General features: G+C 32.8%; 3 protein-coding genes across 5 annotated transcripts; 2 read left to right on the plus strand and 1 right to left on the minus strand.

Moving 5' to 3' along the window:
* The first annotated feature begins 2,011 nt into the window (after positions 1 to 2,011).
* LOC105129649 (WD repeat-containing protein RUP2) lies at positions 2,012 to 3,734 on the plus strand. Its single transcript, XM_011031799.1, has one exon. The coding sequence runs from the start codon at positions 2,150 to 2,152 to the stop codon at positions 3,320 to 3,322; it is 1,173 nt and encodes a 390-aa protein (XP_011030101.1). The 5' UTR covers positions 2,012 to 2,149; the 3' UTR covers positions 3,323 to 3,734.
* A 1,865-nt stretch (positions 3,735 to 5,599) lies between these two features.
* On the plus strand, positions 5,600 to 9,115 carry LOC105129648 (pre-mRNA cleavage factor Im 25 kDa subunit 2-like). Of its 3 annotated transcripts, none has more exons than XM_011031798.1 (9): positions 5,600 to 5,900; positions 6,068 to 6,113; positions 6,927 to 7,020; positions 7,163 to 7,236; positions 7,691 to 7,777; positions 7,881 to 7,991; positions 8,464 to 8,502; positions 8,773 to 8,819; positions 9,024 to 9,115. In XM_011031798.1, the coding sequence occupies exons 1-8, from the start codon at positions 5,776 to 5,778 to the stop codon at positions 8,806 to 8,808; spliced, it is 612 nt and encodes a 203-aa protein (XP_011030100.1). In that variant the 5' UTR covers positions 5,600 to 5,775; the 3' UTR covers positions 8,809 to 8,819; positions 9,024 to 9,115. The 3 variants fall into 3 exon arrangements, with proteins under 3 accessions (XP_011030100.1, XP_011030098.1, XP_011030097.1); XM_011031796.1 differs by having other exon boundaries at positions 8,464 to 8,498; positions 8,769 to 8,819; XM_011031795.1 differs by lacking the exons at positions 8,773 to 8,819; positions 9,024 to 9,115 and having other exon boundaries at positions 5,601 to 5,900; positions 8,464 to 8,733.
* On the minus strand, positions 8,878 to 10,716 carry LOC105129647 (pentatricopeptide repeat-containing protein At3g29230-like). Its single transcript, XM_011031794.1, has one exon. The coding sequence runs from the start codon at positions 10,615 to 10,617 to the stop codon at positions 8,956 to 8,958; it is 1,662 nt and encodes a 553-aa protein (XP_011030096.1). The 5' UTR covers positions 10,618 to 10,716; the 3' UTR covers positions 8,878 to 8,955.
* Between the last annotated feature and the right edge of the window lie 5,643 nt (positions 10,717 to 16,359).

Below are 16,359 nucleotides of genomic sequence, written 5' to 3' on the forward strand. Positions count from 1 at the left end.
TGTGGCATATTGGGGTTAAAGTTGACGCCTTTTAGATCTTTGCTGATGATTGACTTGGTAAAGAAGAGGTTAAGTGTCTACCTAAGGAAATTCAGTGATTTGTAAGAATATGGTTTGAGATATATAAAGATTTAATTTTAATTGATATATTTATTTTGTAAGTGTTTTTTAATGGCTTCGGCTGATAAAAGTTGAATGGTATCGTGAGATTCATTTAAAGCTATAGTTCTTTATGTAATTGTTATGTCATAATTATATATAAAAAAAATTTAAAATATCATTTAAAATAGATTGTTTTAGTTTCTAACTTGTGTAGTGGCCATGTTCAGTATCCTGGGTGCAGGCAGCTCGGCAACCACCTGCTGGGCGGCTATGCTTCAGTATCCTGGGTGGTAGCTCGGCAACCACCTGCTGGGCGTGGTAGCTCGGCAACCACCTGCTGGGCGGCTATGCACTGGGCATACACCTCGTCTACATATTTTTGTATTAAGAGTTCCAGGCTAGAAATCACTACATAGTGGTGAAAATATTAGAATTTTGATTTAAAATTATAATTAATAATTTTTTTATTGATTTAACCGTTTGAAATTTCAATGGTGTTCACACAAGATTTAAATTTTTTATGTTTAATTATTTCATATATATTAATTAGGTAACACATTAAATTATTATTTTTTTAAAGAATGGTTTTTATTTAAAGTACAAAAATATCATCACTGTCTTTTCAAAAATGCATGAAATCCTTTTCAAATCTAGAATCAATAAATCACATTAATTACTAAGAAGTTGACAATATCTTTTCGTTCATATAAAAGTTGGGAAAAGTTCAGACACACAAAAGGTTTGGCTGAGACCACGTAGGTGGAGGGACATGAGACAGCCTGCATCCACACATGCATTCTTTCATAAAATTGAGGCACATAAGCGACCAGCTAGCGATTCTCTTAATTTTCCCACAGCCACTTGATCAATATTGAATGATCGTGCGTCCATAGGGTCCCCATGGAATGTAATTAAGGCTTTGAAAATCAAAATTCAAGTTAGTATTTTTCGATTCTCTTAAAGAAAAAATGTACAAATTAAACCACCCATCTCATGTTCTAGATGAAGTTATGGTAGGAATACGAGCAACGATCGTTGACACAGATCCATCCCGTTAATCAGAGTCATTAATTACAAGGATATTAACTGTTCTCGCTTTAGCAAAATTGCAGATTAATAAATTAATTCAGTCTTAATTAATCTCACCTTCTTTCAAATTCAAGGCATTCGTGGTAGCTAGTTTTTGATGCTGTGCTCTTACGTGAAGTAATTATCAAGATGAGAATACTTTATTTATTGTTTGAGCTCAGCACCTTCGACAGTATTATTGGAAGCTTTGGAGGAGTGATTTTTCTTGTTTTTACCATAATGAGAGGAGAGGACATATATATATATATATATATATATATATATATATATATATATATATATATATATATATATATATATATATATATATATATATATTTGGTAATAAATTAAAAACAAGCACAAGCAACTGAATTTTGTGAGGTTCACATTGCGCCTCCTTACATGAATGAAAAATATATAGAATTGTATTTCTCAAGGTTCTTTTTTATACAATAATCTAATTGTGTTAATAACCAACCATCTTGATGATCTATCGATGTATTATTTAATGTTCTATTTGACTTATTTTTCTTTTATTTTAGGAGTTCGAATAGATTCTTAATCAACGTAATTTGGCGTATTAAAATTAAGTATTTTCTTATTTGAAGTTAATATCTAATTTTAATTTTACTTGTGGAGAAAGGTGATAGATATGGATCTATTATACAAGCTTTTAATGGGATCTTAATGGTGTAATTAAAGTCCATTAAAATCGCCTCAACCATAAACCATTGCCGAAACCTTTTCCTCTGAAGCATTGCAATGTACGTGTAATCCTAAACAAGACACGTAGTTCCCTACATGACATTGCTGAGGTTCTTGGCGATATACGGGAAGGTATGACAGAAGGAGAAATAATGAAGGAAAGATATCAAGGGCCACTATTTATCCATGGAGGTAGCCTTTCATTGGTCCAAATTAGCCAAAGACAAAAGCTCCAAATATACATCAACTAGCTGTGTATCTTGAATGGGAAATGAAAAACCTCTCCGCTAAATTCCATCGGCATAGTCACCACCATACTCAAGAATCTCAAAACCAAGAAAAAGAAGCCATAGAGGAAGAACAAGAACAACAAGAAGAAAAAGCTAGGTGTGAATGGGATTTCAGTCTCACAACAATTGTTTCATCAGGAAACAACAATTTCAGTAGTACTCCAGCCATATCGGATGCTCTAGGGGTGATCGAATTCGACCACACGAACAGCATCATTGCCACGGGTGGAATAGCAAGAAAGATAAGAATTTACAACTTCAAGTCCTTGATTGCGCATGAAAATACTAGCCAAAATGCGCACGAAATTATTTGCTTAGACCATGCTAGGGCTTGTGACTATTATATTTGTACCCCAGCTAAGCTTAGCAGCATCCGATGGAAACCCAGGTCGGACGGGCGGGTTCTAGGGTCCGGAGACTACGACGGGGTGGTGATGGAATATAATCTTGAGAGGAGAATACCAATCTTCGAACGAGATGAACATGGCGGGCGAAGGGTTTGGAGTGTGGACTACTCACATTGGGATCCGGTTTTGGGTGCATCCGGGTCGGATGATGGAACCATGCAAATGTGGGACACACGTTGCGATAGTGGGGAAGGCGTTGCTACTGTTCATCCTGGTGTGGGTCGCAGTGCCGTGTGTTGCGTGGAGTTCAATCCATTTGGTGGGCCAATAGTAGCCGTCGGATGCGCTGACAGAAGGGTATACGGGTACGACATTCGAATGACGGTGGACCCGGTCTTTGTTCTTGATGGGCATAGGAAGACCGTGACGTATATTAAATTTCTCGATAATGTTACATTAGTGTCTGCTAGCATTGATGGATGCTTGAAGCTATGGGATTCGGATAATTCAAACCTAATCCGCTCATATAAGGGGCACGTCAACAGCCGGAGCTTCATCGGATTGTCCGTGTGGAGGAATGGAGGCTTATTAGGGTGTGGATCAGAAAACAATAAGGTTTTTGTGTATGACAGAAGATGGGGCGAGCCAATATGGGTTCACGAGTCTAACCCATTGGGTAGGGATGGGTTTGGCGGTGGTTTCGTGAACAGTGTGTGCTGGAGGCAAGCGGAGGAAGACCAGTGCACGCTTGTGGCAGGAGGATCAAATGGGGACTTGCAAGTCTTTCAAGGCAAAAGGAAGTCATAGCTAGCTAGACGTCGACAAGAAGAGTTCTTCTGGTACTGATCTGTCTACTGATCATTAGACATTTGGTTAGAGAATTAACTCACATAGAATTAAAACAGTATTTCTGTCGAGTTTTGATCAATATTGTTTTACCCATGATCCTATGATGCATCACCAATCGATTTTAATTTGCACCGAGTCATGCGATGATACATGGTGCCTCGAGATAGGAGTTTTTGAGAAGGAAGGAAGAAGATAAGCATTCAAATTAGAAATGTTCTATCTTGAATTGTAGTTAGACGTGCATGGATAATGTCCTGCCATTACAGATACTACACACCTTTTCTCATTGGTGATCAGTTCTGTCCCATGTTTCTTATCCATGGTGAAAAAAAAGTACATTTCAAGCAATAAAAGACAGTCACAAATATTGCAAACACACACGCACACACAAACCAACTATTTATAGAGGTTGATACACACATAACCTTTATTTGCCGCTGATCAACTATTTATATAGGTTTATACACAAATGTAATTAAATAAACTACAACAAACAAAACTTGAAAAATATATGAATACAGACATTTAATCTTAAAAAATATAACATTTATCTTATCATGTTTGCTAATTAATTAAACAATAATAAAAATAAACAAATATATATTAAATTAACTGGATAAAATAAAAGAAAAAAATAACATGGAAAGATACATGTATAAAAAATATCATCTGAAAATAAATATTTGTTATTTTTAAAAATATAGTTTATCTATACGAAAAATAAAACAAAAAAGAAATAATAGATAAATTAGAAAAACTTTATTGACAATCAAACACATAACTAAAAAATCATTATTACTTAAAAGAGGGCTCTCTAAACAAAATAAAAGAGAAAAAAAATATTAATGTAAATATAATTAAGTTTATTTTTTCAAAACAAAACGTCAATTAAAAAAATTAAAAAAAAAAGATTAAGCATTATTGGACTTGACAAGTCATGCCAGCTTACCTGGCCTATTCACCAGGACTCATATGCAAGGCTCTTGTTTTTAAATTTTACCATGTCGTTTGCTCCTTAAAAAAAAAAATAGATGACACTTATTTGTTTTATCTAGATTTTTATTATTTTGATGGCTGAAAAATGAAGATCTATATTCTTTTAATCTAAATATATATTAAATTTTTTTAATAAAAAGACATTAATAAAAAACAAATTCAAGCGCTGCTGAACCTGACCCTTTTCACCAGGCTCCATATGACCAAGCGTTTTTTTAATAAAAAAAAAATTCAAGCGCTGCTGAGCCTAGCCCTTTTCACCAGGCTCCATATGACCAAGCTCTTTTTTGTAATTTGCGCTAAAAATGAGCGACATGTTATCCGTTTCCTTTTAAAAATAAAATACATTCGGTGTTCCACCTATTTTTTTCATATTCTAACCATTGTAGTGGCTATAAAATCAAAGACTATGTTTTTAAGATTCAAAAATCTAATTTTTAACTCGTTTTTGACCTAAAATATCTATAAAACATCTTGGAAACCATGACAAATCTATGCATTACCTAAAAAACTCAAAAAACCACTTAAAAACTAAATTCAACTTGAAACCAAAAATAAACTTGAGCTCATATATATTTTTTCATGTATTTTTAAGGTATAAAAATACCTAATATAAACTCCTCATAAAATAGAATAATTTAACATAAATATCTCTTATTTTAGTGGTCTAAGTCGATGTTAATAACATGTTTCTCTCTAACGTCAAAATCTAACAATCCTTTTTCTCTTCTCTTTAAACTAGAGATCAAATATATATATATATATAGTTTTAATTTCTTACATTGTTATATAAACTCTATATAAAAGAAAAAAAATTATATTATTCGTGTAATTCTTCAATAAAAAAAGAGAGAGAAAACATGTATTAAAAAACTATGGAGAATCTCTAAAATATATTTTTAAAAATTGATGTAAATTTGGAAAATTGATTTTTAGATGAAGAAATATTATGTTTTAGCAAAAAGTTGTATCTTTTTCTTTTTTCTGACTCTAGTTTCTCATATAAAAATGCTATTGGGACAAATATTTGGAGACATATATTTTTTTTCTTTTTACCTTTTCTTTTGTTTTATTTTCCATCCATTAACAACGGGCCTAGTAAAAAAACTCTCAAAGTAGTACTGGTCTTGGCTAAGCATTTGGAGCAACAATTCATGGACCCAACCCAATACCATCTAAGCAGTAATTAGCAAACCATAATACTAATTAACCCAAAATTAACACCAAATTAAATATCAATGTTCCTCTCTAATCTCCCTCCCCTTCCTCTGCTCTTCATTTCTAGCTGAAAAGGATGTTTAGAAAGGGAAACACTAGAAAACACAGCTTCAACTCACAAAGAAACACCAAAGCCAAAAGCTTTTATCAGTAAAAAGGAAGAAGAAATTGGGTTATAAGCAGAGGGAAAGAGAGAGATGGTAGGGGCAGGGTCAGCTGTGGTGAATACATACCCTTTATCAAGCTACACATTTGGTACTAAAGAGCCCAAGATGGAGAAAGACACTTCTGTTGCTGATCGACTTGCTCGCATGAAAGTAAAGTAAAAATACACTACCCCTTTTGTTCTTTTTGTTTCTCTATGTGTTTTGGTGGTTCAATTTCTGGGAATGAACAAAAAAACTCTAGTTAATCCTAGATTCTTTAGTGAAACCCTAGATGGAAAGTTTGGTTCTCTTATGTTGATATTTTGTGGGTTTTTAATGACAGTTATATGAAAGAGGGGATGAGGACAAGTGTGGAAGCTATTTTGCTGGTAATGCTTTTGTTTTATCTTTTGTTCTAACTATCTTTTTGTGCTTGAAATGTGTGTTTAATTGTTGAATTATTGCGAAATGAAGATGATTGTGATTATGAGATAATAAATTTAACATTGACACTGGTTGGCAATTTAGTATAGGAGTGCTTAGTATTGCTTTCTAAGCTAAAAAGAACTTGTGGGTTGTATGTATTTGGCGTCATGTTTTACATTGATCATGGGATGTACATTGAAACAGATCTCGAATTACATGGTTGGCTGTCTTAGAGGTGGTATTCTTTAATATTTGGTTTTGTTTATGCAAGGATGAACTTGAATGATGACGTATTCTTAATGATCACTCTCTATGTGATTGCTGAACAATATGCTCATGTTCTTGACAACTTGAATGCCTTCTGGAAAAATAAGGTAATCTTGGGAACAGTTTGTATAGATAAACGTCTGTTTCATACCATGTGGAGTAAATCATGATAGTATAATTTGCCTCTGGGATACCTCAGTCTCTTCATTTTCAGTGGATGATGTTGATTCGTAATTCAACTCGAGAAAGTTTATATTTTGAAAAATGTTTTCTATCCAATATCCTTAAGAATTTCATCTACGTAGAACATGTGTTCAGTCATGTCTTATATAGCTGTTCTGTATGCTGTAGCAACTTATTTTTTCATAACTTCCATGTAACTCCTCCATGTCTGGTCTGTGATCTTGTACTTATTGGACTTAACGGCCATGGTCTTGTCCATGATATCTCCATACATCTCTTTTCTCATTCTTATGATCTGTCTCTTGGTGCAATATGTTATTTTATAGGTACAGGAACACAATCATCCTCACATACTTCTTCTGCAAATTGGAAACACATTCTGCAAACTTCCTGGTGGGCGTTTGAAGCCTGGAGAGAATGGTATATTTTTCCTCTTCTCTATGTATTATCTTTCAATTTCATTATATATCTTTCTTCGTTATGTTTGTAGTGGAATCAGCTCTTTCTATATCACTGTTTGGGAGATTTTCTGTTTCTTATTTTCCCCATGCTTATGTAACAGAAATTGAGGGTTTGAAAAGAAAGCTGACAAGCAAACTTGGGGCTAACTCACCTGCTCTTGTGCCAGACTGGCAGGTAACCTCTTTTTTGGCTATCTTCACGTAGTGTGAACTCATGAAGACAATTTTAAGAAACAGATATTTATAGGTGTTTTCAGGGGAATATTATTGGATTCTATCAAAAAAGAAAAAGAAAAAAGGTGAATATGATTGGAATAGAGTGGAAAAGATGAAGGCCATGTACAAAGCATCAGATTCTCCTGTATCTAAATTTTCAATCTTGTGACAGCACATCTTAATACCATAAATCCTTTGTAGGTTTATTAGCAACTGAGGTCTGCTTAATGCATGTTTTTGTGATAAGTTGCATTTTGTTCCCTGAATTTCATGAGGTTAGAACTTTTGTTGGAACTGGATATTTTGGAAGAAGTTGTTGGTGCCTCAGAGGGCATCGTCTTCCTTCTTCTTGGGTTCATTGGATTGTAGGACTTTTCTGGTCCATATTTTGGCCATGTGTCATTTGCTTGCAGATTGGTGAATGTGTGGCTATCTGGTGGAGGCCAAACTTTGAAACCATTATGTATCCATATTGCCCTCCACACATAACAAAGCCCAAGGTGACTCGTGTTCTTTGCTTATGTGGATCTTTCCTTTTCTTTTTCCGTCATATAGCTGGCAGGCTATGATTATCCATTTCTTTCTCCAATCTTTGTAATGCAGGAATGCAAGAAACTTTACCTTGTTCACTTATCTGAAAGAGAGTACTTTGCAGTGCCGAAAAATCTGAAATTGCTTGCTGTGCCATTGTTTGAGCTCTATGATAATGTGCAGGTATGATCACATTTAGTTTTCTGTTGATCGATTACGTTTGGAGTTTGATCTGATTTTGCAATTGCCTGAGATGTATTTATGGTTTTGGATGCTATATTTTCTTAGCTTTAACTTTGTTATGCATGAAAGCTGAACTATTCCTGAATGAAGAGGTAGTGGTTCAACTGATTGGGAAAACTGAGGCATTAGCTTCAATGAGTTGTATGTATATATAAACTGCTAGTTTGGTGGATACATCATGAAGATACACCAAGGGCAGACTGTCTGATTTTTATTTCTTGCTTTTATTTTGTCCACCAACCTTCCCTACTGTAAACCCCTATAATCTGCTGCTTTTAAGATTGGCAAAACTGATTTCCTCCTCGCATTTCCCTAGTCAGGTTTCTTGAAAACCACTCAAGATTCTACTATGCTTTGTAGACCAATGATTTTCTGGTATTTCTTCTTACAATGTGTTACTTACTTGGTGCAGAGATATGGGCCAGTCATTTCGACCATTCCTCAACAGCTTTCAAGATTCCAGTTCAACATGATTACTACTACTTGAAATTTGCTCACAGGATACACCTTTATGATAGTCCGCAATTAGTGGAGGCTATTGGCAACATAACATTTTGGTGTAATATTTGTGATTTTCTCATACATGATTGTAACTGTAACTTGTAAGCCGGGGGGGGGGGGGTTTATTGGATCAAGGAAGAATGGGAGATCTTAATTTTCTTCCGTAGAAAACTTTGTATTACAAATCTTGCATGTGATTTGCAATCTTATGGGGTTGCTTGGTTCCAAAATGCGGACAATGCAAATATTTTATTAGAATGGGAAAAGGTAGTGGTTCCAAAATGCGGACAATGTAAATATTTTATTAGAATGGGAAAAGGTAGTATTTTTTAAAAGTTTGTGTTCTAAGACACCTGTATATTTTGTTTGTGATTTCTCAATATACATGGATACATCTTATATCCTAAACAACACTGCTACCTGCCTTCTTCGATATTTTCTTCTCATCCATCGTTTTTCTTGCATCTGCAGCCTCTATCCACTGACCTGCGGAGGCATGGATATTTGACAACAGCACATAGACTCCCGATTCATTTGTTTCCATCTCAGTAGCTTTCTCTAACACCTTTTCTGCCAACTTCAAGTCACCTGTAAGTCTACAACCCCCAAGCAAGGCTCCCCATATAGCAACATCAGGTTTAAAGGGCATATCTTCCACCAAATGCATCGCTTCCTCAAGCTGGCCATTCCGGCAAAGCATGTCAATTAAGCAACCGTAATGTGTAATCTTTGGAATTATCTTGTAATCTTTCTCCATGCTATTAAAGATTATGTGGCCTTCTTCCACCAAACCTCCATGGCTGCAAGCAAACAAAGCGCTAGTAAACGTGAAATCGTTTGGCTTCAGTCTGGTCTTTCCCATCAGTAAGAAGATTTTGATAGCCTCCTCTGATCTTCCATGTAGAGCTAATGCCTTGATAATGACATTCCAGCAAAAAACATCCCTCTTTCCTATCTTGATAAAAACTGCAAAAGCTTTATCTACATCTCCACATTGAGCATACATTTCTGTAAGAGCAGTCCCTACCATGACTTCCGATTGAGACAAATCTCCAATTAGATAGTGTATATATTTCCCAAACTCCAAATCACCTAAATGAGAACACGCTGACAGAACAGAAACGAAAGTATAGCCATCTGGGGTCACTCCTTCTGATTGCATTTGGAGAAAAAGATTCAAACTTTCTACGAATTTCCCGTGTTTAGCATAACTTGAAATCATTGAATTCCACGAAACCACATTCCTCTGTGGCATTGTCTCAAAAAAGCTTCTAGCTGTTTCAAGATCGTCTGTACCGGCATATGCTCCAATCATCGAAGTCCATGAAATAACATTCTTCTCTGGCATTTTCTCAAACAAACCTCTCGCGTTTGCGACTTTTCCAGCTTTGGCATAACCTAAAATCATAGAATTCCAAGAAACAACATCTCTTTCAGGCATACTATCAAACAACTCTCTTGCTGACTTGACATCACCAATGTTTACGTACTTACCTATCATTTGATTCCATAATTCTACCGGTCTTACACATATATCATCAAAAATCTTACGAGCATCATCTAACTTGCAATTACTAGCCAAACCCACGTCAAAAGACGCCGGCATTTTCAAATACATGTTAAATAGAGAATTGGCAACCGCGTAGCTCGACTCAAATCCAGACTTTACAATCTCGCAATGCACCCTCTTTCCCCTTCCATACCACTCCAATTCACAACAAGAGTTGATTACATAAGGATACGTGAAGTTGTGCGGCTTTAGTCCTCTCTGAGGCATTTCGTCGAACATCTGTATACATTCCTGAAAAGGACCATTGAACGCATACCCTCTGATCATGGCATTCCAAATCACGATTTCTGCACTGGAATCATGACCCATTTGAGAGAATATTAGATTGGAATAATCCATTCTGCCGAACTCGGTGGTTCGACGAAGAAATTTGGAGAATATTTTGATGTTTTTGGAGAGAGAACAAGTGATTATCAAGGCATGGATTTGTTTCAGATGTTGGAATGTGCATTTTGGCAGTGTTTTTGAGATTTTTAGTTCTAAGTTACAAGGCATAAATGCTGTAAGTCACAGATTTTTGAATTCTTAAGAAGGCGGGAGCTTTGATCGTGGGGTCTGTGATTTTATTACTTGCGAGTTATTACTTATCTTCCAATTATTCGATATGATGGGCATTGGTTTTTAAGAATTTTTTTTTATCAACACAATTTTGTTTTAATTTTTTTATCAACTTTCCTGACTTGTAATTTAAGATTTATTTTGAATTAAATTCTAAATTAAATTTTAAAACTATATAAAAAAATTAATTTCAATTCGAGATAGTATATTAAATAAAAAAAATTAATTTAAGATTGCAATTCTATTTTATTCATTGATATTAATGTGAGTTGAGAATGCAATTTTGTTTATTAATAGAATATAATTTTGTTTTACAATGATGGTATATTAACAATAAAGCATAAAAATCAAAGCATGATAAAAAATAATTAATAGTTCATATAATATTTTAAATTTCATTTTCCACAATAATAAAAAAAATAACTACTAAGATTTAAATAATCATAATCTCAATATAATAAAACAATATTAATTGAATTATTCTTGAGAACACAACCAATTAATCACGAAAAAAAGGTATTGAAACAAATATTATCAGGAATCACAATAATATTCTTGTTCCAAAAATCCAACCCCAAAGTCCAAACCTGCCTCAAAAAAGGAATAGAATTTATCAAAGTCCTCAGAGATTTATAGCAAAATCTTCCATCCCAACTTGAACAGCTACGAATTACAATGTGAATGTTTGGCTCAAGATTATTCCTTTTTTAAAATAAAACATAAAAAATTCAACTCCACAGTGACACTTGCAATGAAACATCATTCTAACCTAATGTTCCAGGGCACAGGGATCCTAGTCAATGCTATTAATGTATAAGAATATATATATATTGGCATAAAATATTTTTAGTCTAAGGTCTGAAGAAGCAATGGTTGGAAGAGGTTAGTTAATTTTGTCGGCATGAGAGCATACCAGCCATCGACGATGAAAAATCAAAAGGTCTATTAAATAAATATTTGTTGATGTATTGCTTGCAAGTCTTTAATTAGTGATTGATTAATTAATTATTGTCATTAAAGGAGTGGGATTATTTTTCTTAAGTTATTCCATCAATTCATTGACCATAATTAGTTACAAACTCTCTCTATAATATTCGACTAGTTAACAATTAATTTTTCAAATTTAACATTCTCCTTAATTTACAGCATTTTTGGAATCCTCTAAATTAAATTAAATTTATATATTTTAATTAAATCTCATATTCAAAGTCATTTTTAGTGTTCAGAATTGAACCCCCAAATAAAATTTAATCTCTAAAAATAATACAAAAATAGATCTGTTTTTTGGATGACACGTCATATATCAAGGCTATTATATATCAAGCTGTCAAAAATCATGATAACAAAAGATTGAATTCTTGGATGAGACTCAAATTTTTTCAGGAGGTTCTACGCGCAGTTTTCTTTTTGCAGGGATTTACTACATCTCCTCCCCCAACTTGATAACAACATGTTAATTACTATGCTAATTATAATTGTGAAATAAATTGCTATCAACATCAACATGGCAACTTGATAATTGGGAAGGACGTTTGGCTCATCTCTGTCTATCAACATCATGCTTTCGAAAGTTTCAAGGGATCCTAGTGATCAATTCAATCATATGTATATGTCATACATATATATACCTTTTGTTTTTTACAGCAACTATATATATATATATATATATTGTAAGCATACACTTGGCCAAGAACAGGTAGATTTGCCAGCACTGTAGCTTCAGATTCGACAATTTAGAATTCAAAGTCTATTAATCAATATAGTTGATGCAACATTGATTGGAGGCCTTTATTGATTAATTAATTAATTAGTTTTTTTCTTTGATGAATGAATGCCATTGAGATATTCAGCGATGGGAAATTGAGTAAAACACACAGTGCAGCCAATTAAAACATGGATGGCTGCTTAAAGATTTAATTAAGTAGAACACACAATGCAGCCAATTCGGAAAGATGCTTAATTATAATCATTCTTAGGCTTAGGAGCTTAAAATGTGATTATAACATATATAATGATTGCTGGCCTTTAACTTTATATATGATATCACAGAAGTTGACATTCTAGATCTTGACTTCATAATTAGATTGTGTGTTTCAGCTTGTTAATTTGATCATCAATTCATTTTAGTGTGAACATTTTTTTTTTGTTTTTAATAAAAAATAAGAGTAATTAATAGTAAAGAAAAAAAATACTCATGTGATCCCCAGTATTGCAATGCATGTATCTAAAATGAGATTTTTTTTTCTTTTAAGTAAGTTATTTTTGAGTAAAATTAGAGATTATTCTTTACATAATCGCATCAATGATCATCACCACCTAATTAATTCATGGCTAGAAAGTCATTAATAATTAGAAGAAAAAAACTCTCAATAGATATAAAATTTAAGGATAAGAGTTGAACTTGAACCAATACCTCTCTTCCTCTCAATATTTAAAAGGATACGTACCAACCACTTTGAGCTGAGCATCCCATAGGTGAAATTAAGGGCATCAGATTTTCACCTTATTAATCTTGAGCTAAAATCTTGGTAGTGCTCCAAAAAATGTGGAGTTCCTCCTACTACAAAAGATCAATAAATAATCAAGAAGAGCTGCCGCAAATGATTCTCACCGGCAGCCGTCTAGAAAACCGAAGAAAGGTGAAGGTCGTTGTGAGCACGAGAGACAGTGGGGAGGAGGAGGCTGCTAGGTAGGGTTTTTCTTTATTATTATTGTTGTTGTTGTGGCTAGGTAGGGTTTTCTTCTTCTTCTTCTTTTTTTTTTATTATTATTGTTGTTGTTGTGTGTTTTTAAATTTGATATCTAATTTCAAATATTTCTATTACATAATAAAAAATATTATCAAATCAACTTATATCAGAAAAAGTTATTAAATTTATACACCGTTAAACCATCCTTTTAAAGTTAATATACAACTTTTTATCTCAGAGAATAAAGACGAACAATCAAAGACAACTGAGGTTATTGCATCATCAGCTTGATTACTTAACATTGTGCTGACTTCAAATCAGTGACTACGTACAATTTTAAATGTCAAATTGCCTAACGGTTTTAATTTCCTACTCGTTGCCTCACACCTCATGTCTAAATTAATGTGTTTTTCTTGTTTAAATATAAAATTAAAGGGTCATTGGTTAATCAAGACGACCGACGTATGATTTATTAGTGTTAATTAAGTAATCCAAAATTAATCAAATGAGATCCTAACACATTGTACCTCTCTATTGAGCAGACGGCTTTTCATACAAGTATTTTAATAGTTCATTAGTCCCACTATCATCTTATGATTATACTTTAACCATCGTTATATTGATTTGGATTTAAGAAATTGAAAGACAAGTCTTAATTAGCAGCATCACTTAAAAGGATATATACGTACGTACGTACATGTTATGTGGAAGAGAAGCATGCCGATGGTCTGGAAGAAGGATTGATATATAATTAAGAAGTGTCACCAAAGAGAATATGATTGTACGTTGTTGCAAGCTATACGTAATTAAAGTCTAATCTTTAAATTAATTCTTAATCTTAGAGGGCATAAATGTGTATACGTAGTGTACGACTGGAAAAACTAATTAAAATATATACCTTTTGTACGTTTATTGATACAAATAAATTATTTATGGTTTCTGATGATTAATGTAGATATTCTTGGAGGTTTTGATACAAAGTACGTAGTTTGTGAAAAGAATGCCTTTATATTTTGTTTTGGTAAATATATTTTTCTTTCTGTAGAAAGAAAGAACACACGGCAGCAAGCCAGTTTGGCTGCGGAGGACATATTAGCAGACAAATCATATAATTAATTGTTAATAAATGGGGTGATGGAAAAAGATGGGAATTTTTTTTAAAAAAAGTTATTTATTTCAATTAAAAAACTTTATAATGTTTGCACAAATCATGGAATATTTAAACCGGGACTTGAGAAATGAAAAGACGTAGCTGTTTTTAGATTGAAATAAATAAAAAAATAACAAAATGGTATATGTCGTTATATACATAGGTAGGATTTTACATGCATATTTATACGTGTACAAGACAACTCTCTTAAGGGAAATTCTCGTATATAACATAGATATATATATATATATATTATCCGACGAATGGCCTTTTTTTCCCTAGAGATGTTAGCTATTGTGAGCGTTAATAACAAAATTTAAAAAGCAATTGATACTTTTAAAATTAAAATTCTGTCAAATTAACTAATCCTCCTAGTGAAAGATGATTCGTTTTGATCCAAATAGTAGAGTTAAAGATTCGTACAAGATGTAACATTGGTAAATCACCCATAATTTCATGTTCTTGTACAAGTGAAGCCGATCTCTCTTAACATTAATCCAGTGTAATCGACACCATTAATTAATAAATGATTTCATCATTTTTTTTCTCAATAACCCACATGGCAATAAAATTTAACAGCAAAATAATCTCATTAATTCATTTTATATATTAATCTCACTCATCTTCTACATTTTAAAAAAAAAAAAAAATTCATAAGAAGAGGAAGGAGAAGGATAAAAAAAAAAAAAACAAAATTCATAAGAAGAGGAAGGAGAAGGATGTTGGAGTTATTTAACTGTTCATATATTTTGGCACGAGCAATCAGAAAACTTTATAAAACATCTCAAATTCTCATGGCCATTTATCAAATAGGAGATCCCTACACGTAAGAGATTCCTAACTCAAGCTATATTTTACAATATTATCAATCAATCTGTAATTGGTAGGAAGTCTCGTTTTAAAAAGAATTCCTCAAAGACCAATAGGATTATAGGTTGACATAACTATATAGCACAATTAATTATCCAGACAGAAGCTTAATAAGATGTCGAATTTTGATCCATTTATTTTATATTTGTGAATAATATTCCATGCATCCAATTTTTTTAATTAGTAAAAACATAAAATCTGTAAATGCATCCAATTAAGACAGTGTTTTTCGATTTTTTTAGCTCTAATTAATTAAGTCTCATAAAATAATTAGTGATGAACGTCGAGAGAAGGCCAACTATTAACATATGATAAACCAATGATCTTCTTTGGCAATCTCAACAAGTTATCGATTATTTTCATTATAAGAAAATTATTGACTCAGCTCCTCAAAGAACTTTTCCCATATCAATAATGTAACATGTAATTACAAGGCACGTTAGTGTTTGTTTATTGCTGTCCCCAATCCCACTAGCATTTGGTTTTCTACGTTCTTTCTCTTTGGCAGGCCAAAGGTTTATGCCGATTTTGATTTGAAGAGTCAAGGTTTTAGCTACCAAGATTGCACATGGATTTGCTCTTTTTGTTTATTCTTAATAAATATCATGGTTCTTCAATAGACTCCTAATCAATGTTGATGTTAAACCTGTCGGTGATTAGGTCATGTTCTCTCTCTCTCTTTTATTAAATAAAATATTGTTTTGTTCCGAAATTCTATTTGGTAAACGTATATATTATTCATTGGATTATGAAATTAAAAGGTTGGAATAATTGTTGTAATTAATTACCTTCTATACTATACTAAATAATAACAGGGAAGCTTCTCATCATTCTTTTAATAATTATTTATATTTTTAACAAGTCAAGTCAAGTAAATTAAATTATATTAGAAAAACTCTCATATTATTTAGTTTTAAATATAAGTTAGATAATAAATTGAATTTTTTTTTGTCAATATTATATTTTTTT

The sequence above is a fragment of the Populus euphratica genome, unplaced genomic scaffold, assembly GCF_000495115.2.
Source record: "Populus euphratica unplaced genomic scaffold, PopEup_1.0 scaffold16.1, whole genome shotgun sequence".
In the NCBI taxonomy this organism is placed as follows: Eukaryota; Viridiplantae; Streptophyta; class Magnoliopsida; order Malpighiales; family Salicaceae; genus Populus; species Populus euphratica.

Excerpts from the sequence above, each read along its gene's own strand:
- LOC105129649 (XM_011031799.1), top strand. The coding sequence starts at position 2,150 with ATGAAAAACCTCTCCGCTAAATTCCATCGGCATAGTCACCACCATACT.
- LOC105129648 (XM_011031798.1), top strand. The coding sequence starts at position 5,776 with ATGGTAGGGGCAGGGTCAGCTGTGGTGAATACATACCCTTTATCAAGC. Across the intron at positions 5,901-6,067 it reads CTTGCTCGCATGAAAGTAAA|TTATATGAAAGAGGGGATGA; the intron begins GTAAAAATACAC and ends TTTTAATGACAG. Across the intron at positions 7,992-8,463 it reads AGCTCTATGATAATGTGCAG|AGATATGGGCCAGTCATTTC; the intron begins GTATGATCACAT and ends TACTTGGTGCAG.
- LOC105129647 (XM_011031794.1), bottom strand. The coding sequence starts at position 10,617 with ATGCCTTGTAACTTAGAACTAAAAATCTCAAAAACACTGCCAAAATGC.